Here is a 21,724-nt window from a genome sequence, read left to right as displayed (position 1 = left end):
TAGGAACATAAAAAAGAAAGATACAACTCTAAGCCATCTCAACTCCACCCCACAGCCACTCAAGCAATGCAATGTCTTACCATGTCTGTGTAAATGTCGATGGCTGCATTTAAGCAGTTGATAGCCTCTGAAGCGTAAGCATTTAAAAAAAACAATGAAAAATCTATTCAGTCAAAGAGGGTTCAGGTGAGGCTGTCTTCTTGGCTGTTATTAGAAGGTTAATGAGGTATAATTTTGGAGTGGAGGGTGTGCAGGTTAGTTAGTGAGAAGCAAACAAAAATCATGCACAAGTTCAGATTCATCAGCATGGCTTTGTTCCCAGAAGCTACATTATAATTTAGGGAACTGTAGCTGGAGTAATATTGACTTAGTTACTTTGAACCTTAAAGTGAGGACTCCATCCAGGCGAAAGACTGTATTTATAAAAGAAAACAAAACCATGGAGGTTGTCACCAACACTGATACATTTTATGTGCTAAAATACAAATGCAAACATATTCTTCATTAATACCATGCACATATATTAATTTTGGAACATGGCACCACATCACAAGAACGATCACCTCAACAGATTGGATTCTCCATGCAGCCAAAAGCAAAAGCACTTTGAAATGCCTATTCAAACAATTCTTAAGCAAAGCCAACATTCTGTATCATGTTCAAAGATGCTAAATTTTAGTATACTAACAAAAGAAACAAATCTAATAAAGAATAATGCTAATAAATTATACTAATTTTCTAAAAAAGTGAGCCAAAAAATTTCACCTATCATAAAATGATGATGTTTATAATGCTCGCATATAGTGACAGCTCCAAGTTTACTGCTTTTGGTTTAAAAGAGTCAGCAAAGTAGAAAGGCCTGACTACAGAATTCAAAAGGTAAGCAGATGAACAAAAATTGAAACAATTTCCCTCTAAACTATATAAAAAATGTGCATCTGTTATACCTTTAAAAATACAGAATATAAAGAGAAAAATAACCTATCTATAATCCCACTCAAATCCACTGCCAGTACTCAGATGTACTTTTCCTTGGTGTTTGTTAGATACATTTCTATGTGCACAAACTTTTTTCTGAAAATGAGATTAACAACATTCAGTCTCATGTGCTTCTTTAATTGCCACGTAAACATTTAACAGGTCACTGAAGATTCTCTGAAACCAGAGATTTTAACTGCACCATATTCAAAAGTACTGATACACCATAATTTTACAACTCTAACAGCTCATTTAACCTGTGTCCAGTTTTTCACTTTGGGAAATAAAATGTGATTATTCTTCATACAAAAGGTCTTGAAGATACCCTATTTCTTTATGACATATTTATTCTCAAAATTTGGGGTTTGTGTGTTAAACAAAATGGACTGCTAAAAGAAAAATGGAAAAATTCAAAAGTTCCCTCTGTGCACATGTATAAAAGAGAAGAAATTAATACTCTTAATTAACACCTTTAATTACACTCTTCTAACTAAAAAGAAATAACCTTTCCAAAATTTTACCACATTAAATATCCAACTGAATTCTTTCCTCAAAACAAATACTTTGAAAAACACATTTTAAAAAACCAAAGGGATACCATATGAATAAGACGTTTTTAATGATTGGATATTGCAATCTCCCAATAACTGGATCTTGAAACTCATTAGGTATTTAGGAGTAAGGGAATATGAGAGTTTTCTTTTATGATCAATATACATTTTCACAAAATTAACTATTTAAGAAGTCTTAGATAAAAGTAAAGGTAATTTCCAAAACTTACCTAAAATGCAGTATAAACGGAATTTAATTAAATGATGCTATGAACTAAACAGCCAGTATAAATTTAACATATTTTGTCCTTATAAAAGCTCCTAAATGATTAAAAGAAATCCCTAAGGTTATCAAAATTTCTCTATTATTCCAAAATACAAAAATTTTTACCAGGACTCGAATGGACACCAACACTGACCTTAACGTTGAGGGAAGCACTGACTGGTTAGTTATACACAGAGACAGACATGCTATGCACTTGGCTGGCTTACCTTGGGGATCCGCCTTTTTGTAAGCATTTCCAGCATCCACAAAGCTGGTCGCGGAGTCATGTTTGCTCTGAAGCTGCATGTGGAGCTTGGCTGCCTGACAAAATGCATTTCCTGCAGCTGAAGAAGACACTACAATTAAACACAGAGGAACAAATCCCCCCACAGAGCAGCCCATGCTCTAAGTACTGGGCCTCCCTAGGAAAGTTATATTCCACCGAAGAAGCACTCCAATCAGAAGCAAAAATCCCTGTGGTCCAGTGCATCTTGGGCAAATATCAAAATAACCAGAATCAAGTTAGACAGCGATAAAAGCTTCTCCACCTCTGCCCCAGCAGACTTTCCAAGTGTCCCTGGGCACTAAACCACCATTCCCTGGTCTGGTCATTCAATAGCCAAGTCTTAGGCTACTCACTTTGATTCCACAAACATATAATAAACACCAACCAAGGGCTTCAAGCCACAAATGATTATCAAAGAAAGGTAAAATACTGAGCTCAAGGATTATTTGTTCACTTTTCTTAGTGTCTACTGGACTTAGCTGTCAGCGTGGAAGAAATTGCTAATAATGGCTTTATGGATAAAGTAAGTTTCCTAAAGAGCCAAAATCAGGCCCACAATTTTGAAATCCAAAAGTCTAAAAATCCAAAATTTTTTCTTCAGTTTATAGTAAAATCTGACTGAAATTTATAAGAGGTTTAATCTATTTTACCCCATTTAATATGAGAATTTACATATTTCCCTGCAGAATCACCGATGGATCTGGTTGTGGAATACTGGCCAGGTCTCCAACTGAGGACATGGCACAATGTATAACGTACATTTCTTTTTCAGAAAAGACTTTGGATCAGGGACCATTGATTCTGGAGTGCTGAAAAAGAAAGAAGAAGGAATCACTAGCAGAGGAATCACATGAACACGGAAGAAATGCTTGAAGGTAAGAAAGGGATGAAAGTAGAGGCCACTGACAAGCCTGTCCTGACTGGAGGAGGGCAGTGGAAATCAAGGCTGAAGCTGCATCAGGCCACTTCCAAGAGGGTTTAAACATCAACATGCATAAATTCCTGAGTTCAGAGAAAGCAACATGGAGGAGTGCCTCCGGAAAATGAGTCACACTGGGGAAGTCAGTACAGTAGAAATAGAGAAGAAAGAATCTGCTCTACCAGGAAAAGCATAGTTAAGAATATCACAAAGCCTTTAGATTTCTAAAAAAATTAATCATAAAGCAGTACTCACTGCTGATAAGTTTGCTATAAATTTCTTTGTGAGAAAAAAAGTCCAATTCTTTTCTTTTTTTTTTTTTTTTTGAGACAGGGTCTCACTGTCACCCAGGCTGCAGTGCAGTGGCAGGATCACAGCTCACTGCAACCTCCACTTCCTAGGATCAAGAAATCCTCCTGCCTCAGCCTCCCAAGTAGCTGGGACCACAGGCATGTGCCACCACATCTGGCTATTTTTTATTTTTTATTTTTTTTTAATTTTTGTAGAGACGGGCTCTCACTATGTTGTCCAGGCTGGTCTTGAACTTCTGGGCTCAAGCGATCCTCCAGCCTCACCCTCCCAAAGTGCTGGGATTACAGGTGTGAGCCACCACACCTGGCCATAAACATCCAATTCTGCTAAAGCTTCAGTTGCATCTCTTGTCCCAACTCCCTCTCCCCAGAGAACATGCTTAATTCTCACATGGGTTTCTGAACCTGAGGGCAAAGGGACAGTACAAACTCTGGAGCTGACCTGCTCAGGTTCAATTCTTGCTCTGTACCTCAGTTTCTGATCAAAAGAATATCCAGGCAATTTTCAAAAATATGTAACCACCAGCATGACATGGGTACTGCTATGATCTGCACGGTGGTATCCTGCCAAAATCTGTATTACTGGAGCCTGATATCCAATTAGACAGTATGAAGAGGTGGGGTCTTTGGGGAAGTGATGAAGTCATGAGAGATCCACCCTCATAAATGGGATGAGTGCCCTTATAAAAGAGGCTGAAGAGAGCTGCCTTGCCCCTTCCACCACGAGGACACAGCAAGAAGGCGCCTTTGTGGAAGCTGAGAGCAGTCCTCATCAAACAGAATCTGCTGGCACTTTGATCTTAAACTACCCAGCCTCCAGAACTCTAAACAATACATTTATTTTCTTTATAAATTACCCTGTCTAAGGTATTTTGTTATAGCAGCAGGAAGAAACCAAGGCACTGAACAATCAGAGTAGATGCCAGCCACAGGGCTAGAGCTGGAACTAAAGAAGCTCTGCTGGCCCCTGGTGAATCATGAGAGGCTACGGGGCATCCAGGAGGGGCAAATACCTGGGGTACTAGGGGCAGCACTTAACCATAAAGTGGCAGCTCAGGAAAATATTTACTAAGTGGGAGCTTTGATGGGCTCTGCCTCAGAAGAATGTAGTAATAGCTTGGACTTTGCATGTAAAGTGCTAATAGAGGGGCCGGACTCACATTCTACACAGTGGTCACTTTCATTATTATATGCAAATCTAGCCTTAGATCATATCTGTGGTTTGGCATATCTAAATGCCATCATTTTTTTTTTATAACTTACACCCTTATTCTCCTGCTGGCATTTCATTTTTGATAACTTATCTATGTTTCTTGACCCAGAATCAGTCATGGTCCACCCTTTTCTTGCTCAATAATACCACAACACCCAGGCTCTTCTGGGCTCCTTCCATTTCTTCAGATTATAGTAAGGGCTTTAATTTTACATTTTCACATTCCCACATTCCAAAAAAAGTTGCTGGCTTACTTTTTCACTCTGAGTACTCATTCCAATCACTGATAGCAAATGCTAGCTTGGTGTATCTAAACTTGAAGTGTCTTTAAAAGAGCATAAATTAAATTAAATGGCCTCTGGGAAGCCACACAATTTAGGTTAAATTTGCTCACCTGCAAAATTGGTATAATACCTGTCATGATGATCTCTCAAAAGCTGAGTATCAAACAAATTAGATCGTTATAAAAGAACTTTAAAACTATAAAGAGATGCAATGCTGTTACAATCACCATCGATGCAGTATGGATAGAACTTCAAAGAGTCTAATATTCATTCACTCAACAAATATACTGAGTGCCTATGACTTTGCAGGTAATGATTTAGGTCCTGGAGATACAGCAGAGATAAAACAAACATCCTAGCCTTCCAAAGTTTACATTTTGTAAGAGAATCACCATATAATAAAAACATGTAAATATAAATGAATAAAACATTATGTGATTTATTTTTGCTAGATGGTGATAAGAGTGTTGGAGGAAAAAAAAAAGTGTTTCCAGGAAGGAGAAGATTGTTATTTTTTAAAAGGGTGGCCAGGGAAGACCTCACCAAGAAGATGACATGTGAAGAGGGAACTGAAGGAGGCAGGGACCCAGCAACATTCTGTTTGAGGGAAGAGTACGGAGACAGAGGGAACAGTGCACGCAAAGGCTCTGAGGTGGGAGCTGGGTGTACAAGGAAGGTGATAGTCTTTGAGGGCCACTATAGGGATGTCAGCTGTTATTTAGAATGATATGACCTTACTTGTGTTATGTTACTTCATTAACACATTTATGCCTAGTGTTCCATTACTGGAACACTAAACATGTAGGAGTTATTTATATCCTACCCTACTGCTCAAGGTCATCGCCAAGGTCTGATTTCCAAAATTCAAAAAATTACAACCTCGGGCATAAATGGAAACAAACTGGGAAAGTGCAGAAATATGGCAATGTCAGGAGGCCAGAGCATCACCCCAGGTAATGACAGGGGGTGGGGGGGTTGTACACACAAAGCCTCCTTAGTTACATACATGATCAGTGGCCTCTCTGAAGTGGAATTTTCCAAAGGTTAGAATATCTGATCACCAAATACAATAAGTCATAAGTGGTCTCCACTGGGCATGGTGGCTCACATCTGTAATCCCAGAACTTTGGGAGGACGAGGTGGGCGGATGGTCTGAGCTCAGGAGTTCGAAACCACCCTGGGCAACATGGTGAAACCCCATCTCTACTAAAATATAAAAACTTAGCTGGGCATGGTGGTGCACGCTTGTAGCTCCAGCTACTCGGGAGGCTGAGGCACGAAAATTGCTTGAGCCCAGAGGCAGAGGTTGCAGTGAGTCAAAATTGCACCACTGTACTCCAGTTTGGGTTACAGAGTGAGACTCTGTCTCAAAATAAATACATAAATAAATAAATAAGTGGTCTCTTCAGGTAAGATCACTTTCTACTTATGATTATAAGACCTGAACAAAACAAAAGATGGAATATGAAACAAACCATTTTCTCCTCCATTTAAAAAATACAATTCAGGCATAAGTATGTTTTGAAAAATAGCATATCCTTTTATACTAAAGCCTTAGCTAAAACTAAACTTCTTATTAAGATCTTTAAAGTCAGAAGAGATCTTTTAGATTCATCTAACTCAAAAGCATTTTCTCCTTTGAAATGATTTTGAAGTGTCTGCCTTGAAACAGCCCCACTTCCATTCCCACAACAGCTGTGAGCAGAATTCAACACCCACGTCCCCTGCTCTGGTCAAAGGTGGTCTCCATTTCACTATAGAAATATATCATTACTGAGCCATGAAAGATCTCTTTTGCTGAAGGAAGAGAGATGATTTCTCTGAAAGAGCCATCCCTTCTCAGACCAATGACAATAATCATCCTGTGAATTTTGTTATGCCTGGACTCACCGGGTAGAAAGCTTACTTTAAAAAATAACCATGAGTCTGCTGAGGTTGATGATTTTAAATCCATCCCCCGACCCCAACCCCCAACTCCCATAGTTCTCAGTGGAATTAAAATCAGTTATCGAACAGCAGGGAATGGTCATTCTCAACCAATGTTCAGGTAAAGAAAACCAGGCATTTCTCTTTATCTCACTAGTTTTAATGACTTTTATTCCAACTTTCATTTCTTATAGCGCTGTATTTAGTTGAGCATATTAGTAAGAAGCAAAGATTACTCTAATTCCAAGTAATTTTTAACTATTATTAGTTACCACATGCTTACTGTATTAAGAAGTGTATGGAAGCTAAGACAGACACTGTCCCTGTGACTGTACTTAAGCCAGACTTTCAAGCTTCGTTCACTCAGACACACTCCTTCAATCTCCATATGTCAGCAGCAGCCACACCAGTTATTCAGCACTGACACCTGTCTCTGGGGCCAATAGCCTTGCTCTTTAAGGTGAAAACAGTCATTTCTTCCTTCAAAGTGTTTTTAAACCATTTGCCTAAAAAACAAACAAAAATTTTGTACATACCACTCCAATTTTTAGCCATCTTGAACATATTTGCAGCTCTGGTATACATTTCACAAGCCTCTTCTATTCTTGTGTTTCCTCTGAGAAAAATTCAAAAATTAGGTTACATTTTAACAACCATCCACATCTCTAATTCTCCCTCCCTCAAATGATAAACATTTAGTACATACTTGCTATGTGCCAGACAAGCATTACAGAATCTTAACCTCTGTTTAAAGGAGATACTTTTACTATCCTTGTTTTCCAGATGAGAAAACTGGGGTGTTAAGTGGTAAAGTAACTAGACCATGGTATCACAGAAAGGATAGTTCAGAATTAAGACAAACACAGGGCCAGGAGTGGTGGTTCATGCCCGCAATCTCAGAACTTTGGGAGGCAAAGGTGGGTGGATCACCCGAGGTCAGGGGTTTGAGACCAGCCTGGCCAACATGGTGAAACCCCTTCTTCTACTACAAATACAAAAGCTAGTTGGGCGTGGTGGGATGAGCCTGTAGTCCCAGCTACTCAGGAGGCTGAGACAGGAGAATCACTTGAACCTGGGAGGCGGAGGTTGCAGTGAGCAGAGACTGCACCATTGCACTCCAGCCTGGGCAGCAAGAGTGAAACTATGACTAAAAGAAAACAAAAAAAAAGACTCAAACTCAGATATGGCTGAACACAGAACCAGAGGGCTCACAGACTAAAGATGTTACCCTGATTACATCTTTGATCAGAGTCCTTTCCATCTATTAAAGCTGGAAGTTTCATATCAGTCTGAGTAGTTAAAAGTATGTTTTTCAAAGGAGATTAAATTTTGAAGGATAAAGACATCTTTACCCTGTTATCTCCCAAGAGTTCAGCACTATGTTTATTCAGAAGCCACATCATATGAGAAAGCGGCATGCCATTCTACAGCTGTATTATGTCAACTCTGGTAAGGGCAAATAGTTCCACAGTGTGGGTCCAGCCCAGTATAGAAATGCATTTTATAACATCCTCAGAAATGCATTTTACAACACCCTGAGAGAAGGGTACCTCCACTGTTGCTTGAACATATACAGTTCTAGGAAGTTCTTCACCAAGCAGCTGATTCCACTGAGGGACAGCTTCAAGCTACTTGGAAATTTCTTCTCACATAAAAGCCAAAATCATCCTCCATAATCTTCCCAGAGTTTTCTAATTCTACTTTGCTTTTACTATGCTAAGGCCCCTCCATGAAAGACGTTTATCTATCTTGTCTATATATAATCATAAAATATCCAGTGGAAAACTGAGATGCAGTAGACTCTATACAGTACACATAACAAGGAACTCTGTGGGTTATGGACATAAGGACTCACAGACAGGAGAGGTCAAGGCTGACACTGGATGCTGGCCTGGTAAGAACACATGTACATGAAAGAGTGCACACACATGTGCCAGGAACTCCAATAAGCTCCAAGCTCCAGGAGAGGGGCTTGCAGCTCTGTGTCAACACAAATCCTACTACAGACCAGAGGCTAGGCATACAGCAAGGCTCAGGTGTGACTCAGACCTTAGGCAATAACAGTTTGGCCCTGGACTATTTCTTTAACTCCTTCACACCTCAGTTTTGGCATATGTAAACTGAATATTACGTATACCTAGGAGTTATTATGAGGCTCAAAAGAAATAATCCATATATAGCTGCCACTGCAGAGCTTCACTCAGAGTAGGTACTCAAACAGAATAGTTATCATATCTAGATCCATGTATGGAAGGCATAAACATCTTTGGAAATATTACATCATATGTTTCATAAGGAACACGTATCTGTAATAAATGCAAATCAAAACCACATACGTGATACCACGTGGCTCATGCTAGGATGGCTAGGACAGGCTACTGTCTGTCAAAAGACAGCCAATAACAAGAGTCAGGGAGGATGTGGAGAAACCTTATATATAACCAGCAGGAATATAAAGGAAAGCCACTTTGGAAAATGGGTTGGCAGTTGCCAAAAAGGTTAAATCTAAAGTTACCATATAACCCAGCAATTCCATTCCTAGGTATACACCCAAGAGAAATGAAAACACATCCCGGCGGGGCGAGGAGGCTCACGCCTATCACCCTAGCACTTTGGGAGGCCGAGGCAGGTGGATCACCTGAAGTCAGGAGTCTGAGACCAGCCTGGACAACATAGCAAAACCCCACCCCCACTAAAAATACAAAATTAGCCAGGCATGGTGGTGCATGCCTGTAGTCCCAGTGGTTCCAGCTACTTGGGGTGGGGGGACTGAGGTTGCAGTAATCCGAGATCACACCAGTGCACTCCAGTCCTCTAGCCTAGGCGACAGAGTGAGACTTCGTCTCAAAAAAAAAAAAAAAGAAAAAAGAAAAAGAAAAAGAAAAGAAAACATATCTCCACACAAAAACTTGTATACAAATGTTCACAAAAGTAGTAATCATAATAGCTAAAAAGTGGGCCAGACGCAGTGGCTCACGCCTGTAATCCCAATACTTTGAGGGCAGGAGTTCGAGATCAGCCTGGCCAACTTGGCAAAATCCCATCTCTACTAAAAACACAAAAATTAGCTGGGCATGGTGGCAGGCACCTGTAATCCCAGCTACTTGGGAGGCTGAGGCAGGAGAATCACTTTAACCCAGGAGGCGGAGGTTGCAGTGAGCCGAGATAGTGCCACTGCACTCCAGCCTGAGCGACAGAGCAAGACTGTCTCAAAAAAAAAAAAAAAAAAAAGCTAAAGAGTACAAACAACCCAAAAGTCCATCGACTGGTTAACACAATAATAAATAAAATGTGGTATACACATACAATGGAATATTAATGGACAATAAAAAAAAATGAAGTAGCAATACTTGCTACACTATGGCTGAGAAGCCACAATGAGATACCGTTTATATGACAGGTCTACAGTAGGCAAATTTTTAGAGACAGAAAACAGGTTAGTGGTTGATAGTGCTATGGTTTGAATGTGTTTGTCCCCTCCAAAACTGAGTTATAATTTAATCCCCAATGCAACAGTGTTGGGAGGTAGGACCTACTGGCAGGTGTTTAGGTCATGAGTGCTCGGCTCTCATGAATTTACTAAGGCCGCTAATAAAAGAGCTTGGGAAAGGGACTTCCATTCTCTCTGATTCTCTCTTCTACCATGGGAAGACAAGGCAAGAAGACCCTCACCAGATACCAGACACTGGTGCTTTGATCTTAGACTTTCCAGCCTCCAAAACTGTGAGAAATACATTTCTGTTCTTTATAAATTACCCAGGCCAAGGTATTGTGTTACAGCACCACAAAGCAGGCAAAGACATTTAGAGGTGGGAGTGTTGGGGAAAAATGTGGAGGTGAGGGAAAATGACAGCTAAATGGTACAGGGTTTCTTTTTGGGTTGATGAAGATGTTCTAAAACTGCTGTGGTTGCATAGCCCTGTGAATATGCTAAAAACCTCTGAATTGTATATTTTAAATGGGTGAATTGTATGGTATGTGTATTAAATCTCAATAAAGCTTCCTCCCCAACACATGCATACAAAAATCAAAAAACAAACAAAAACCTTTGGGGACTATGTTACACAGTGAAAGATGGAAATGGCAACAAGCCATACCAAAAATGAAGCGTCAGAATAAACTAAAGCTTTCTCTCACACCTTCATGTCTCTTTCTCTCCACTTCAAATCTACACATTAAAAAAAAATAGCTAATAACTTTCCTAAATGGAAAATTCCTGACATGAAAACGTTCTCAACCTTAGCCATACCTCCCCTGAAACAAAGTCTTGCTACTTTCTGTGTCTTGTTTTTCTATAGAGTACTGGGAATCTTGAACTGTAATTATAGTGCACTCACTCTTATTAAAGGTTTCTAAATAAAACTAGCTTAATTAAAATGTACGTTATCCACTCATTTTCAGAGACAGAGCTAGAATTAACAGAGCTCCTACATTATTCTAGGTTTTATGCTAGATATTTCCATATATGTTATTACAACCATGAAAGACACTATCTCCATTTTACAGAATAGAAAATGGTATCTAGAGGTCAATAGCTTATCCAAGGCTACCCAGCCAAGGTCAGTAGTGTACCCAATACTTGACTTCAAGTTCAGTGATCTTTGAACCTTGCTAAACTATAAGAGTCTCATCTCTCCTGAAATAGAATCTCCAGAGGTAGTCTCACTTTAAAAATTTACTAGTCATAAACCGACCATAACCTTAAAACTTCATGAAAAAAATGTACTTTTGAAAGTATCCCGGATGCTTATTTTATATGAAAGTTAATTTTTATAAATTTTATGAACAACTTTTCAGAATTTGCATTCAAAGTAACTCAACTGTTATCCAGAGGTCACGCAGTGAAGCAGAAGATCCTTGGAAACAATATTCTGTGAGGAATCGATATTACACAGCGACCTAAGTACATGGCACTCAGTTGATATTAAGAAGCTAAACTGAATTAAATTAAAAACTATTTTTTTTTTATTACAGGATTCTGATTTGGAAGAAGAAAACACTTTCCTCACCATGAAAGAAACACTGCCCAGCTAGCACAAAAACCATTGCCACCTGGCTGCCCCAGCTGAACCACCTACCCTGCATTTCAGAGGCAAGGCAGGCTCTCTTCTTCTTGACCATATTTATTCAGGAAATCTTTACTGAGATCCATATATGCCAGAAAACACTAAGGAAAGAAACTTCTCGCCCACAAAGAGGTCATAACATTGAAGAAAGAATACAAAGCTTCATGGCTAGAAGGGTCTGAGAAAAAGCCTATCCACTCCCCATGTTCCCCTGAAGAAACATGGTCAAAGCCACAAATGTCCCACCAGGAGCCAGTGAACAGCAAAGCCGTGAAAACCAATTCATCTTCAAATAACTAAAATCTTGATTTTCCCCCATCCTGAATAATAACTATTTCAGAGCACTGTAAAACTCTGACAACTATAGTCTGTACTATTTTAAAACTGTGGGTGGGAGGAGGGAGACATCGTAGAATTGTAAGAACTAATGACACAGACATCCTGAGATGTATCTGAAAGAAAAAGGTGACAACTCCTGAGGTAGAAATAAAGTTGCCTCTAAAATCACAAGCTATTAGGGTAGAAATATCACAAAAAGTAACAATGACAATACTATAAAGACAAGGACATAGATTCAGAGGCAAAATTCAGCTCTAACATCAGGATGCCACGAAAGGGTGTGTCAATTTCCCACCTCAAAAAAACTGAAAAGGGACTTGCCCAGGAGGCTAAGGGGAACCCAACTAAGCAGGGTAGCTCCCTCTTCTCATTATTTACCAGCAGTATGTCCTTTCCCACTAGACTAATGCTCTGGGGAGAGGAAGCAGCACAGAGCCTGGCACACAGGCCACACACTGCTTAGTGTCTGGATGGAAAAAATTGTCCACATTAATTTTTTAAGGTTTCTCAGGTATCCCTCAAAATAATAAGCAAATGTAGAAAGTATCCAGAAGAGAGAAAAATTCAAAATCTGTCTAAAAGTGCCTCTGCCATACAGAACTACTGTGTGATATTACAGGCTCTATAAACAATCTATTTCCACCTGATGCTTCACTTCTGGAATCTTCATCGATTCTAAAAACTTGGAGCTTTCCTAGATAAACTTAACCCTTCCAAGATTACTTCATTTCAGGGCTTAATAAATTTTAAAACAGTACAAATCTTTTATGTGATGCAGAAGTAGAGATTTCTTCAGTGGGGGAGACACAGAGACCGCAGGAAGACACAAAACCACTAGAAGAGAGATTTTTGCATGTTCTCAACACAGACATGATAAATGCAAGATGTGATGAGTAGGCTAACTAACCTTATTTGGTCATTATACAACATAGACATACATAAAAAAATCAAATTGTACCCATCAATATGTGCAATACAATGTGTCAATTTTCTAATAACTTTTCACTTCACTTCTGTTTAATTAAGGACAAAAATCATACCTTCTCACACAGAAAATAATCAGAGACATTTAAGAACTGTTACCAAAGTATATGTATTTAAGCACAATTTCCTGAAATAAAGCTTATGAGAACAATTATACCAAAGGACGCTAGTTAGACTTTATTTTGACAATAGTTTTCTAATGCCTCAACTTTATATGGGAGGAGCCATCTTTATAGAGAAGAAATAGGTATAAACTGGACCTATTAATAAAACAAAAGAAAGGTATTTCAATACTTAGAAAGATAATGGTAACTGCTAGATTAATTCAGAAATGACTGTTACACACAACTTGATTTGCCAAGAGCAGTTTTTAAATTGAATTTCAATCTTTATGTAATTCAATCTTTAGGCTGAATTTCCGTCTTTAGAAAATACTGATGAGATAAGTGATTCCCAAAGATGATGGTAGCTGCTTAAAGATAAATTTATCCACATATCCTCCAAAAACCTTACAGATCAAGAAAGAGCAAACACAACCACTCATAATCCATGCCCATAGCAAAAGAAGGCATAATTCAGCAGTCCTCCATTAAATATATTTGGGTAAATAAAAAATCCAAAACTAGCAGAGGCAGCAACACTGCCTCTGCTGCAAGTCAGAAGGGAGTCTGTGGACAGGAGAGGGGAGTTTAACCTGGAAATGGCTGTCCAGGGAAGAACACTCAGCAAGGAAGTATCCTACCAGGGTGGGCAAACACCCCAGACCAGGTGGAAGACCTGGCAGGTTAGAGCACTGCAGCTGAGAACTGAATGGAGGGGCTTTGCCAGAGGTGGCAATTTCCAGAAGACACTGCTTCTGGGAGAAGGCAACTTAGAAGGTAGGAGGCTTCTATGGCGGCTTGGCAGTGAAGGGAAAGAAGGTAAGTGATGGAAATAAATTCTTGAAACAAGAGTATCACAGAATTAGAAGTCACACCAACCCTCTACATACCCCTCCACAGCACCATTCATTAAAGAAACCGCATTTAACTGTACCTACACAAGACAGCATTTAAACTAAGAAACCTGTGAGGTCACACAAACCTCTCATCTCCTGTCACAGAAACATATGGTATTGTGTGTCCAAGAAACTCTGACTCCCTACACTAAACAGAAAGGAGAAAGAGCATCCATATGAAGCTACTATATAAGAAAGAAGATCTTAAGTGAATTAATGCAGGAATAGAAAACAAATACCCCATGTTTTCACTTATAAGTGGCAGCTAAACACTGGATACGCATGGGCATAAAGACGGAAACAGTAGGCACAGGGACTCTGGAAGGGGGTTGGGGGAAACGGTTGAAAAACTACTGGGTACTATGCTCAACACTTGGGTGACAGGATCATTTGGACCCTAAACCTCAGTATCACACAACATACCCAGTTAACAAACCTGCACATGTACCCCCGAATCTAAAATAAAAGTTGAAATAAAAAGAAACAAATAAATATTAAAATAAAAATGAATCATCCTAAAAAACAAAAAATACATTTTAAAAAAAAAACAAGAATTAAAATATGTTCCCTAAAACAATCACAAGGCAGAGGAAAACAATCCCATATGACTGAAATAAAATTAAACCGATACGAAAGTACACCATAAGCTAGAAATTTAAAAACTCATCACAGAAATACACACACAAAAAAGATGATGAACTCTTGTTTCAAATTCTAGAAGAACAGAAATAAAAAGACAAACTGATCTCAGAAGTAAAACCTTTGTTACAGCATAACTAAGGGGAGAGCAAATTCTACTGACAATAAGGAAAACTATGAAAACAGTCAAGAGAAAAGGAAAGGGATCTAAGTAAAAGTGATAGAGGATGGGCAAAGAGCCAATATCCATGTAATTAGAGTCCATGAAGAAGGGAGGAAAAAAAAAAAACATTTTCAGAATATCAAAAAATTTTCTGGAAACAAAAGGCATGAATCAAATACTGAACAGGTCTATATATACTTGGAAAACTAACCCAGAATAGTCTACTATGAAACATATCGTAGTAAGATGACTAGATTCTATAAATAAAGAACATTTCTGGGCTTCCACATAAAAAGGCAAAGTTATTTACAAAACTAAGAAAATCATGCTAAGACTTCAACAGCAATATACAGAGCAAAGTAACAGTGGAACAATGCTTTACCAAAAACTCAAGGGGGAAGAAAGTGTGAGCCAAGGATTATAAAACCATGCCAACCGTCAAGCACCCCCAATGTAAGCCACGACCCAAAGGATAACTAAGAGATGACTAGGAAACACAGCTGAAATGACTGATGGTGTTGTACTGTAGGTCTACAACAAAATGTAGGGACAAGTGTAGAAAGGTAATAGGGAAACATTTCTGTGTCTGACAAAGTACAGGCTTTTTAAAAAAACAGGCACATTAGAGAAAAAGAGATGTAGAACATGCCCACTGAGAAGCACATAGGTAATAGGAGTTTTCCAGAGTGAACAAAATAATAGGCACCTAAATAAAGAAAAGAAGCTAAGGAGATTTAAAAATATTTATAGCATAAAAGTAACCAGTAGAACAAAATTACAAACCTTCCTAAATAAAAAGAGAAAAGAGATGACATGAAGACAAAAAGCAATGAAAATATAATAAATATAGTCGTGAATTTTACGTATGACAGTTTTTATGAATGAATTTTATGTATGACACAATATGACAGTTAAGAATCAATCATACACAAGTCATTTTCAGATCTGCTCACAAAACAAAACCCAACTTTATGCTCCATATAAGAAACACAACTAAAATATCTATTCTGAAAGGCTTAAAATAGATAGTCAAAAGTATACAAAACAAATCAAGCAGCTCTTGTTAGAGCTGTCACAACAGCAAATAACCCTGACATCTCCCAAAGGCTTATCTCGCTCTCTTGACTTGTTACTGCAGGTTGGCTGTGACTGCTGGTTTTTTCTCCATGTGTCATTATTCTCTACTGTGGAATACAGCATTTATCTGGTATATATACTCTTCTTAATTTCTTAAAGGGAAAAAGCCATGGCAGAAGTGCAGGGTGGCCCCTGCATCCCTTCAACTCATACTTCATCAGTCAAAGTCAGTCACATGGCCACGACTGGCAGCACAAGGCACACAGCAACAGACAGCATGTATGATCCTCTTACATAATACAATCCTAAGGAATGCAAATACAAGCAATAAGAAAACAGAGATTGCTACCTTGCAATCAGACAAAGCAGAATTTGGGCTTAAAGGCCTTAAATGAGATAAAGAAGTTCACTTCATAATCCTAAAATCTTAATTCACAATCAAGTAATACTAGTTGTGAAAATCTATGTACCAAAAACACAGTAGCCCCTTTTATAAAGAAGAAATTGGAAAAGTTAAAAAAAAAAAAACACTTATAAGAAAGCAGATATTAATATGCCCCTCTAAGTTCCAAAGCAGATCAAGTGAACAAAAAAATATAGACATGAAAGATATAGACAATATAATCAATAACTAGATATGAGGGATCCCTATCAAAATTTGATAAGAGAATATCCACCTTCTAAAGTGTACATGGGAAAGGATGTGGTGGCTCACACCTGTAATTCCAGCACTTTGGGAGGCCAAGGCAAGCGAATCATTTGAGGTCAGGAGTTTGAGACCATCCTGGTCAACATGATAAAACCCTGTCTCTACTAAAAATACAAAAATTAACCAATATTTACCACGTGGCTACTGCATGCCTCGGGCTGGGTGAGGGGTTAGCCACAGCAACAAAACAGGCAGACTTCCAAGGAGCCACACATGACCACTGGCCCTCCCTCTCTCTCCTTACATTCTTACAAGAATGTAAGAATATGTGGAGAAAACTGAAAGAATGCAACAAGAAAAAGGCCAGTCTTGTAACAGCTTATCATTTGATACCAAGATATAACAACCTAAAATCAGAAAACTAAACAATTAACAACCGTGAAAAGTAGATTCTGTCCCTCTGTCCTCTGAAAACTAAAAAAAACAAGTTCTGAGTATGATTTTCTTGACTAAGGTCACCAAACTAGTAAATGAGAGAATTCAAGCCTCCACCTGGTCTTCCAATGCATAATAATATAATTATATTTCTTATGTATATTATATAATTTATAAAAATTTTCAAATTCATAATCTATTTCGTATGAGAAAGATACACAAATACACGTATATATCTCTTACACTGTATCACCTGTCTCTATAAGTAAACCTGAACCTAATGATTTTTTAAGAAGTTCGAGCTGCATTTGAACAATTGTAACTGAGGAAAACCTAAATGCTTCACCTATGTTATCACATGGCTCAACTACATTTTGGTAAAACTTAGAAGCAATCTTTCTTGAAATAAAAACCAGTGAAGAATGCTGATAATTTACAATCTGCAATGCTTAAGAAATATTCCCAATTTTCACAAAGAGCTAATAAATTATAGATTCATAAATATTTCAAGATAACCCGATGGGGCCCTTCATTAAATTTACATTGACATTGCCAGATTTATAGCTTTTGTGTAAACTCTGAGACTAAAGAACACTGAAAGGCAAAGGAAGACAGCATTAACCATAAAGAACATTTTTCCACTGTCATTCATTTTTTTGTTTTTGAGACAGAGTCTTGCTCAGTGGCCCAGGTTGGAGCACAGTGGCACAATCTCGGCTCACTGCAACCTCCTCCCGGGTTCAAGTGATTCTCCTGCCTCAGCCTCCCAAGTAGCTGGGATTACAGGCGTCTGACACCACGCCAGGCATTTTTGTATTTTTAATAGAGATGGGGTTTCACCATGTTTATCAGGCTAGCCCAAACTCCTGACCTCAAGTGATCCACCCGCCTCAGCCTCCCAAAGTGCTGGGATTACAGGTATGAGCAACTGCACACGTCCTCCACTGTCATATTTAAGCACTTTCTTCTGTGCACATTGTGCAGGTTATTCCCAATTGAGTCTCCTAGCAACGAGATGGAGGGGAGAGTATTATAAGAGGCTTTCCCAATTCAAAACACTCTTACTGTCAGACTCAGGCCGATTTAAAATCATACTAGCAGTTCATTAACATTCTAAGTTGGAATTTGAAATTAACTACAAAATTCCATTGCTCATCCCTGGCAACAAACTAAAGGACAATACAACTACATTGTATTGGAAGTAGTCTTACTACATGTACTATACTACAAACTGGAGAAAAAGGTTTAATTCCACAACTACAAAAGCACATCACTGTTTAACTGGAAAGTAAGCAGAAACACAAACTACCACAACAGTGATGTCCTGCGACATTTGCATCCCTTGTCAGCTCTTTTCCTGGGGAGGAAGGTTGGGGGTTGGGAAGGAATACTGATACCTTACTTATCAAGCAGATAAGGCAGAGGATTTGTGCCTTACACGGAGAAGAAATATTTGACTAGCACGTTCTCATAAATATATATGCACATTTTCATCTAATTTTACTGAAAGCAACAACAAAAAAAAAAGCTATAGAATACTACTAAGAACACAGTATTGCCACAAAACCAGTGTGAGTGGTAAACACTAGAGAACTCATGATAGGCTTTAATCTGCAGAAAGAACATTCATAATGTCTGTGATGTGAAATATCTGCAGTATGCCAAGCACCTTTTAATGACTGCCACAACCTCAAAACAATATTGCTTGTCCTCTTTAAAGCACTAGCTAGTCAGCTCTTAAATACATGAGCTCTGATGATAATCAAGTCAGTATGTGTGTTTTATTAATTTTGTGTTATGTTAATTCAGGAGTCTGACTTAATTCAGGAGATGGGTTGCCCTGTGTTTAAATAAAAGATTACAGGTAGACCTTTAGGAATGAAAATGGGGACATTCTATAACTAACAAGGCAGGGGCAGGGTGAAGTAACATGTATTCCAGTCTAGAAAGGTGATCATAGCTGCTATCTATAAGGTAGGATTCCAAACATCTAAAAGTGATACAGAATCTTAATTTTCCTACTGTCACAGAGATACTACATCTGTTTTATGGCTTCAATAATTATATATTACTAAACTCAAACTCTATTCTTCTTCCCGAAGAAGCTTTCGTGGAGCAAGTATTACTGGAAATAATCTTCAAAGTACAAATCACATTTGCATGGTACATGAATGATTAAAGCTCTTTCACATATTTTATTTCATTAAAAAGATCAATGATGGAGTCTGAAAAGTCTTTTGGCTCTGAAATTCTGGAAAAGTCATCTGTCTAGCCTACTACTTCTTTGATAAATAACTGGAGTTGACAATTTTGATGAATATGCTAATTAACATTTCATAGTCACTGTCTCCAACATCCACGGTTCTAAATGTTTTACAAACATAAACTCACTGAACCCCCATAAATTTTGAGATATATTATTATTGCCTCCATTTTTTTTTATACACTAGAAACTGAAGCACAGAGAGGCTAAGTAACTTGCTGTAGGTCCCAAAGCTAGATAATAGATTGACCTGTTGTACCCAGGTAAGAAGATGCACTAACTTTTGTGTAAACTGAGTGTGAATGGTGACGATGGGTCATCCTATATGTCCTGTCGAAAACACAGGTAGCAACAGTTAAAAGGGAGATATTTCTTTAAAAACAAAGGCTTTTCAAAATCCTTTAAGGATTATAAGCTCAAGATCCGGCCTAGTTTCCTAAAAACATTGAAAATCTCTTTCCCAAAAGGAGTGTTCTTCAGAGACAAGCACCAAGTGCTGTCATGCTTTTTCCTCTGCCAGTTACAGACTCCCAGGGAAGCACTTCCTGAGTTGAAATACGTTGTAACATTAAAATAACCTCCTGGCATGAGGTACTATGACATCAAATTTTATCAGACTGGTGTGGCGCTAGACTAGACGGTAGTCATAACTTTTAAATGTGAAACAAAACATAATTCATACCTATGTCTCCTACACATCACATGAGAAATTTAAAAACCAGCTATGATAAATGTCCTCTGAGAAGTTCTTGAGAACAGGGATCCTTATCTTCATGCATCTTTGCAGCCCTTTATACATTACTGCAGTTATGCGGACTGCATGAAACTTGTCCTTAAGCATGTCCTAAAGATGTATCAATAGTGGTAAAGTATTATAATTTATAACCAAAAGAATAAGGTTGGCAAAACAAGCTAAGAGCCCATTATGTGTGTCTTCTGAAATAAGAGTCTGAACTGAAGGTGTACAGAAATAAAATAGTGTCTAATCATGCAATGGGTTAAGTATCTGCTCCTGGTAACAGCAAAGGATCTTTCATTTTCAAAAGTAAAAAACGAAACAGGCACACACGAAATTTCTGCCTTTCTCTTCCTAAACAGCTGAATCATTCACATATTCAACAGCCCAGAATTCTTTCGGGCTGTCAGTGCGGGCTCTGCTTTTTGAGAGGCTGGAATTTAAAATCCTCCTTAGGAGAGCACGGAAGAATTACAGGAAATTAACGGGATTCCCAAAGGGCGCTGACTGAAACCGGAGCTGCGTTACGGTTAATCAAACAAGAGGCCCTGGTTATCAATCAATCTCTGGCAAAGGAAAAATACTATGCTAAGAAAATGTATTCGTTTATTATTCAAGTATTTACTAAAGGTGTACTCGGCGCAAGGCCCCTGGTGGGAGGCCAACAAGCACACCAGCTCTGGAACTGGGCGCCAGCCCGCCCCGCTCCGGGGACGCCCCCAGATGCGCGTGCCTAGCGGCAGGGCGCGGTCCCCGTACGGACCCCTCCGGCTCCTCCCTGGCGCGCCTCACCCGGACCGTTCTCCGGAGCGATGCGGGCTTCAACGTGGCGAAATGCACCAATCCGACTCGCCACACACGGAGAAGGGGGCCCCACGCGCGCCCCGGGCAGCCGCGCCCGCGGGGCTCAGGGCGACGCTGACCTGCGAGGTCATGGGACCTCCGCACCAACTCGGGCCAAGGCGAGGGGGGATCCAGGGTCTACAAAGGGCTCGTGGCGCTGACAGCTCCCCAGGGTGTTCTAAGGGCTTCATGGGGCGCTTGGGGGGCTCTGGGGGTCCTAGGAATTCTCTGAAAGGCGCGTGGGGCTGAGGGTCCTCCTGAGACTCTGGGGATCCCAAGGGGGCGTGTTAGATCTGGAGGGCGCCTAGGCGCTGAGGAACCCTGGGGAGTTCTGCCCGCCCTAGAGGGTCTCTAAAGTGCGCGTGGGGTCTGAGCGCCCCTGGGAGGATGCGGGGTTTCCAGGGACCCTGAGGGGGCCCTGTGGGGGTCTCTGGAGGGTGCGTGCGACTGCGGGTCCCTGGGCGTCCTAGGGGTTCCAGGGGGCGCTGGGGGGCCCTATAGGATTTCTAGAGGGCGCCTGCAGGCTGAGGGCCCCTAGGCGTGGTCTGAGGGCGCCAGAAGCTGCGTGGAGAACTCGGGGAGTCAGCCTGAAGGAGAGGGGGCCAAGTACGGAGACCCCTAGGGCACGCACGGTCTGGCGCTCACCCAAACAGCCCTCGGAGGAAGGAGTGGGAGGCCTTGACTCGCTTCTCGGCCTCCGCCATCAGCTGTACCGCCTCACGCTCCTTCCCCGCGTTGTCCATGTCGCCCGCAGCAGCCGCCACAACCCCCTCAGCCGGCTTGTTACGCGCCCGGGGCGC

At 39.9% G+C, this 21,724-nt stretch overlaps 1 protein-coding gene across 2 annotated transcripts in view; it reads right to left on the bottom strand.

Annotated features, from left to right (window-relative positions):
* NAPB (NSF attachment protein beta) overlaps window positions 1-21,724 on the bottom strand; it is a 52,436-nt gene extending 30,712 nt beyond the window's left edge. Inside the window, exons 1-4 of one of the 2 annotated variants that reach the window (XM_012438543.3) lie at window positions 21,570-21,724; window positions 7,270-7,349; window positions 2,022-2,138; window positions 81-127 (exon numbers count right to left, since the gene is read on the bottom strand). In XM_012438543.3, coding sequence (XP_012293966.1) covers window positions 81-127; window positions 2,022-2,138; window positions 7,270-7,349; window positions 21,570-21,667 — 342 coding nt within the window. In that variant the 5' untranslated portion in view covers window positions 21,668-21,724. Of the gene's footprint in view, window positions 1-80; window positions 128-2,021; window positions 2,139-7,269; window positions 7,350-21,569 lie in introns of those variants that run through there. The other variant, XM_064374528.1, reaches the window with a different exon arrangement.

This window comes from Aotus nancymaae, unplaced genomic scaffold, assembly GCF_030222135.1.
Source record: "Aotus nancymaae isolate 86718 unplaced genomic scaffold, 86718_ANA_hifiasm-v0.15.2.pri h1tg000001l, whole genome shotgun sequence".
In the NCBI taxonomy this organism is placed as follows: Eukaryota; Metazoa; Chordata; class Mammalia; order Primates; family Aotidae; genus Aotus; species Aotus nancymaae.
The sequence above is the reverse complement of the archived record's forward strand: the minus strand, read 5'-3'. Positions and strand labels throughout refer to the sequence as shown.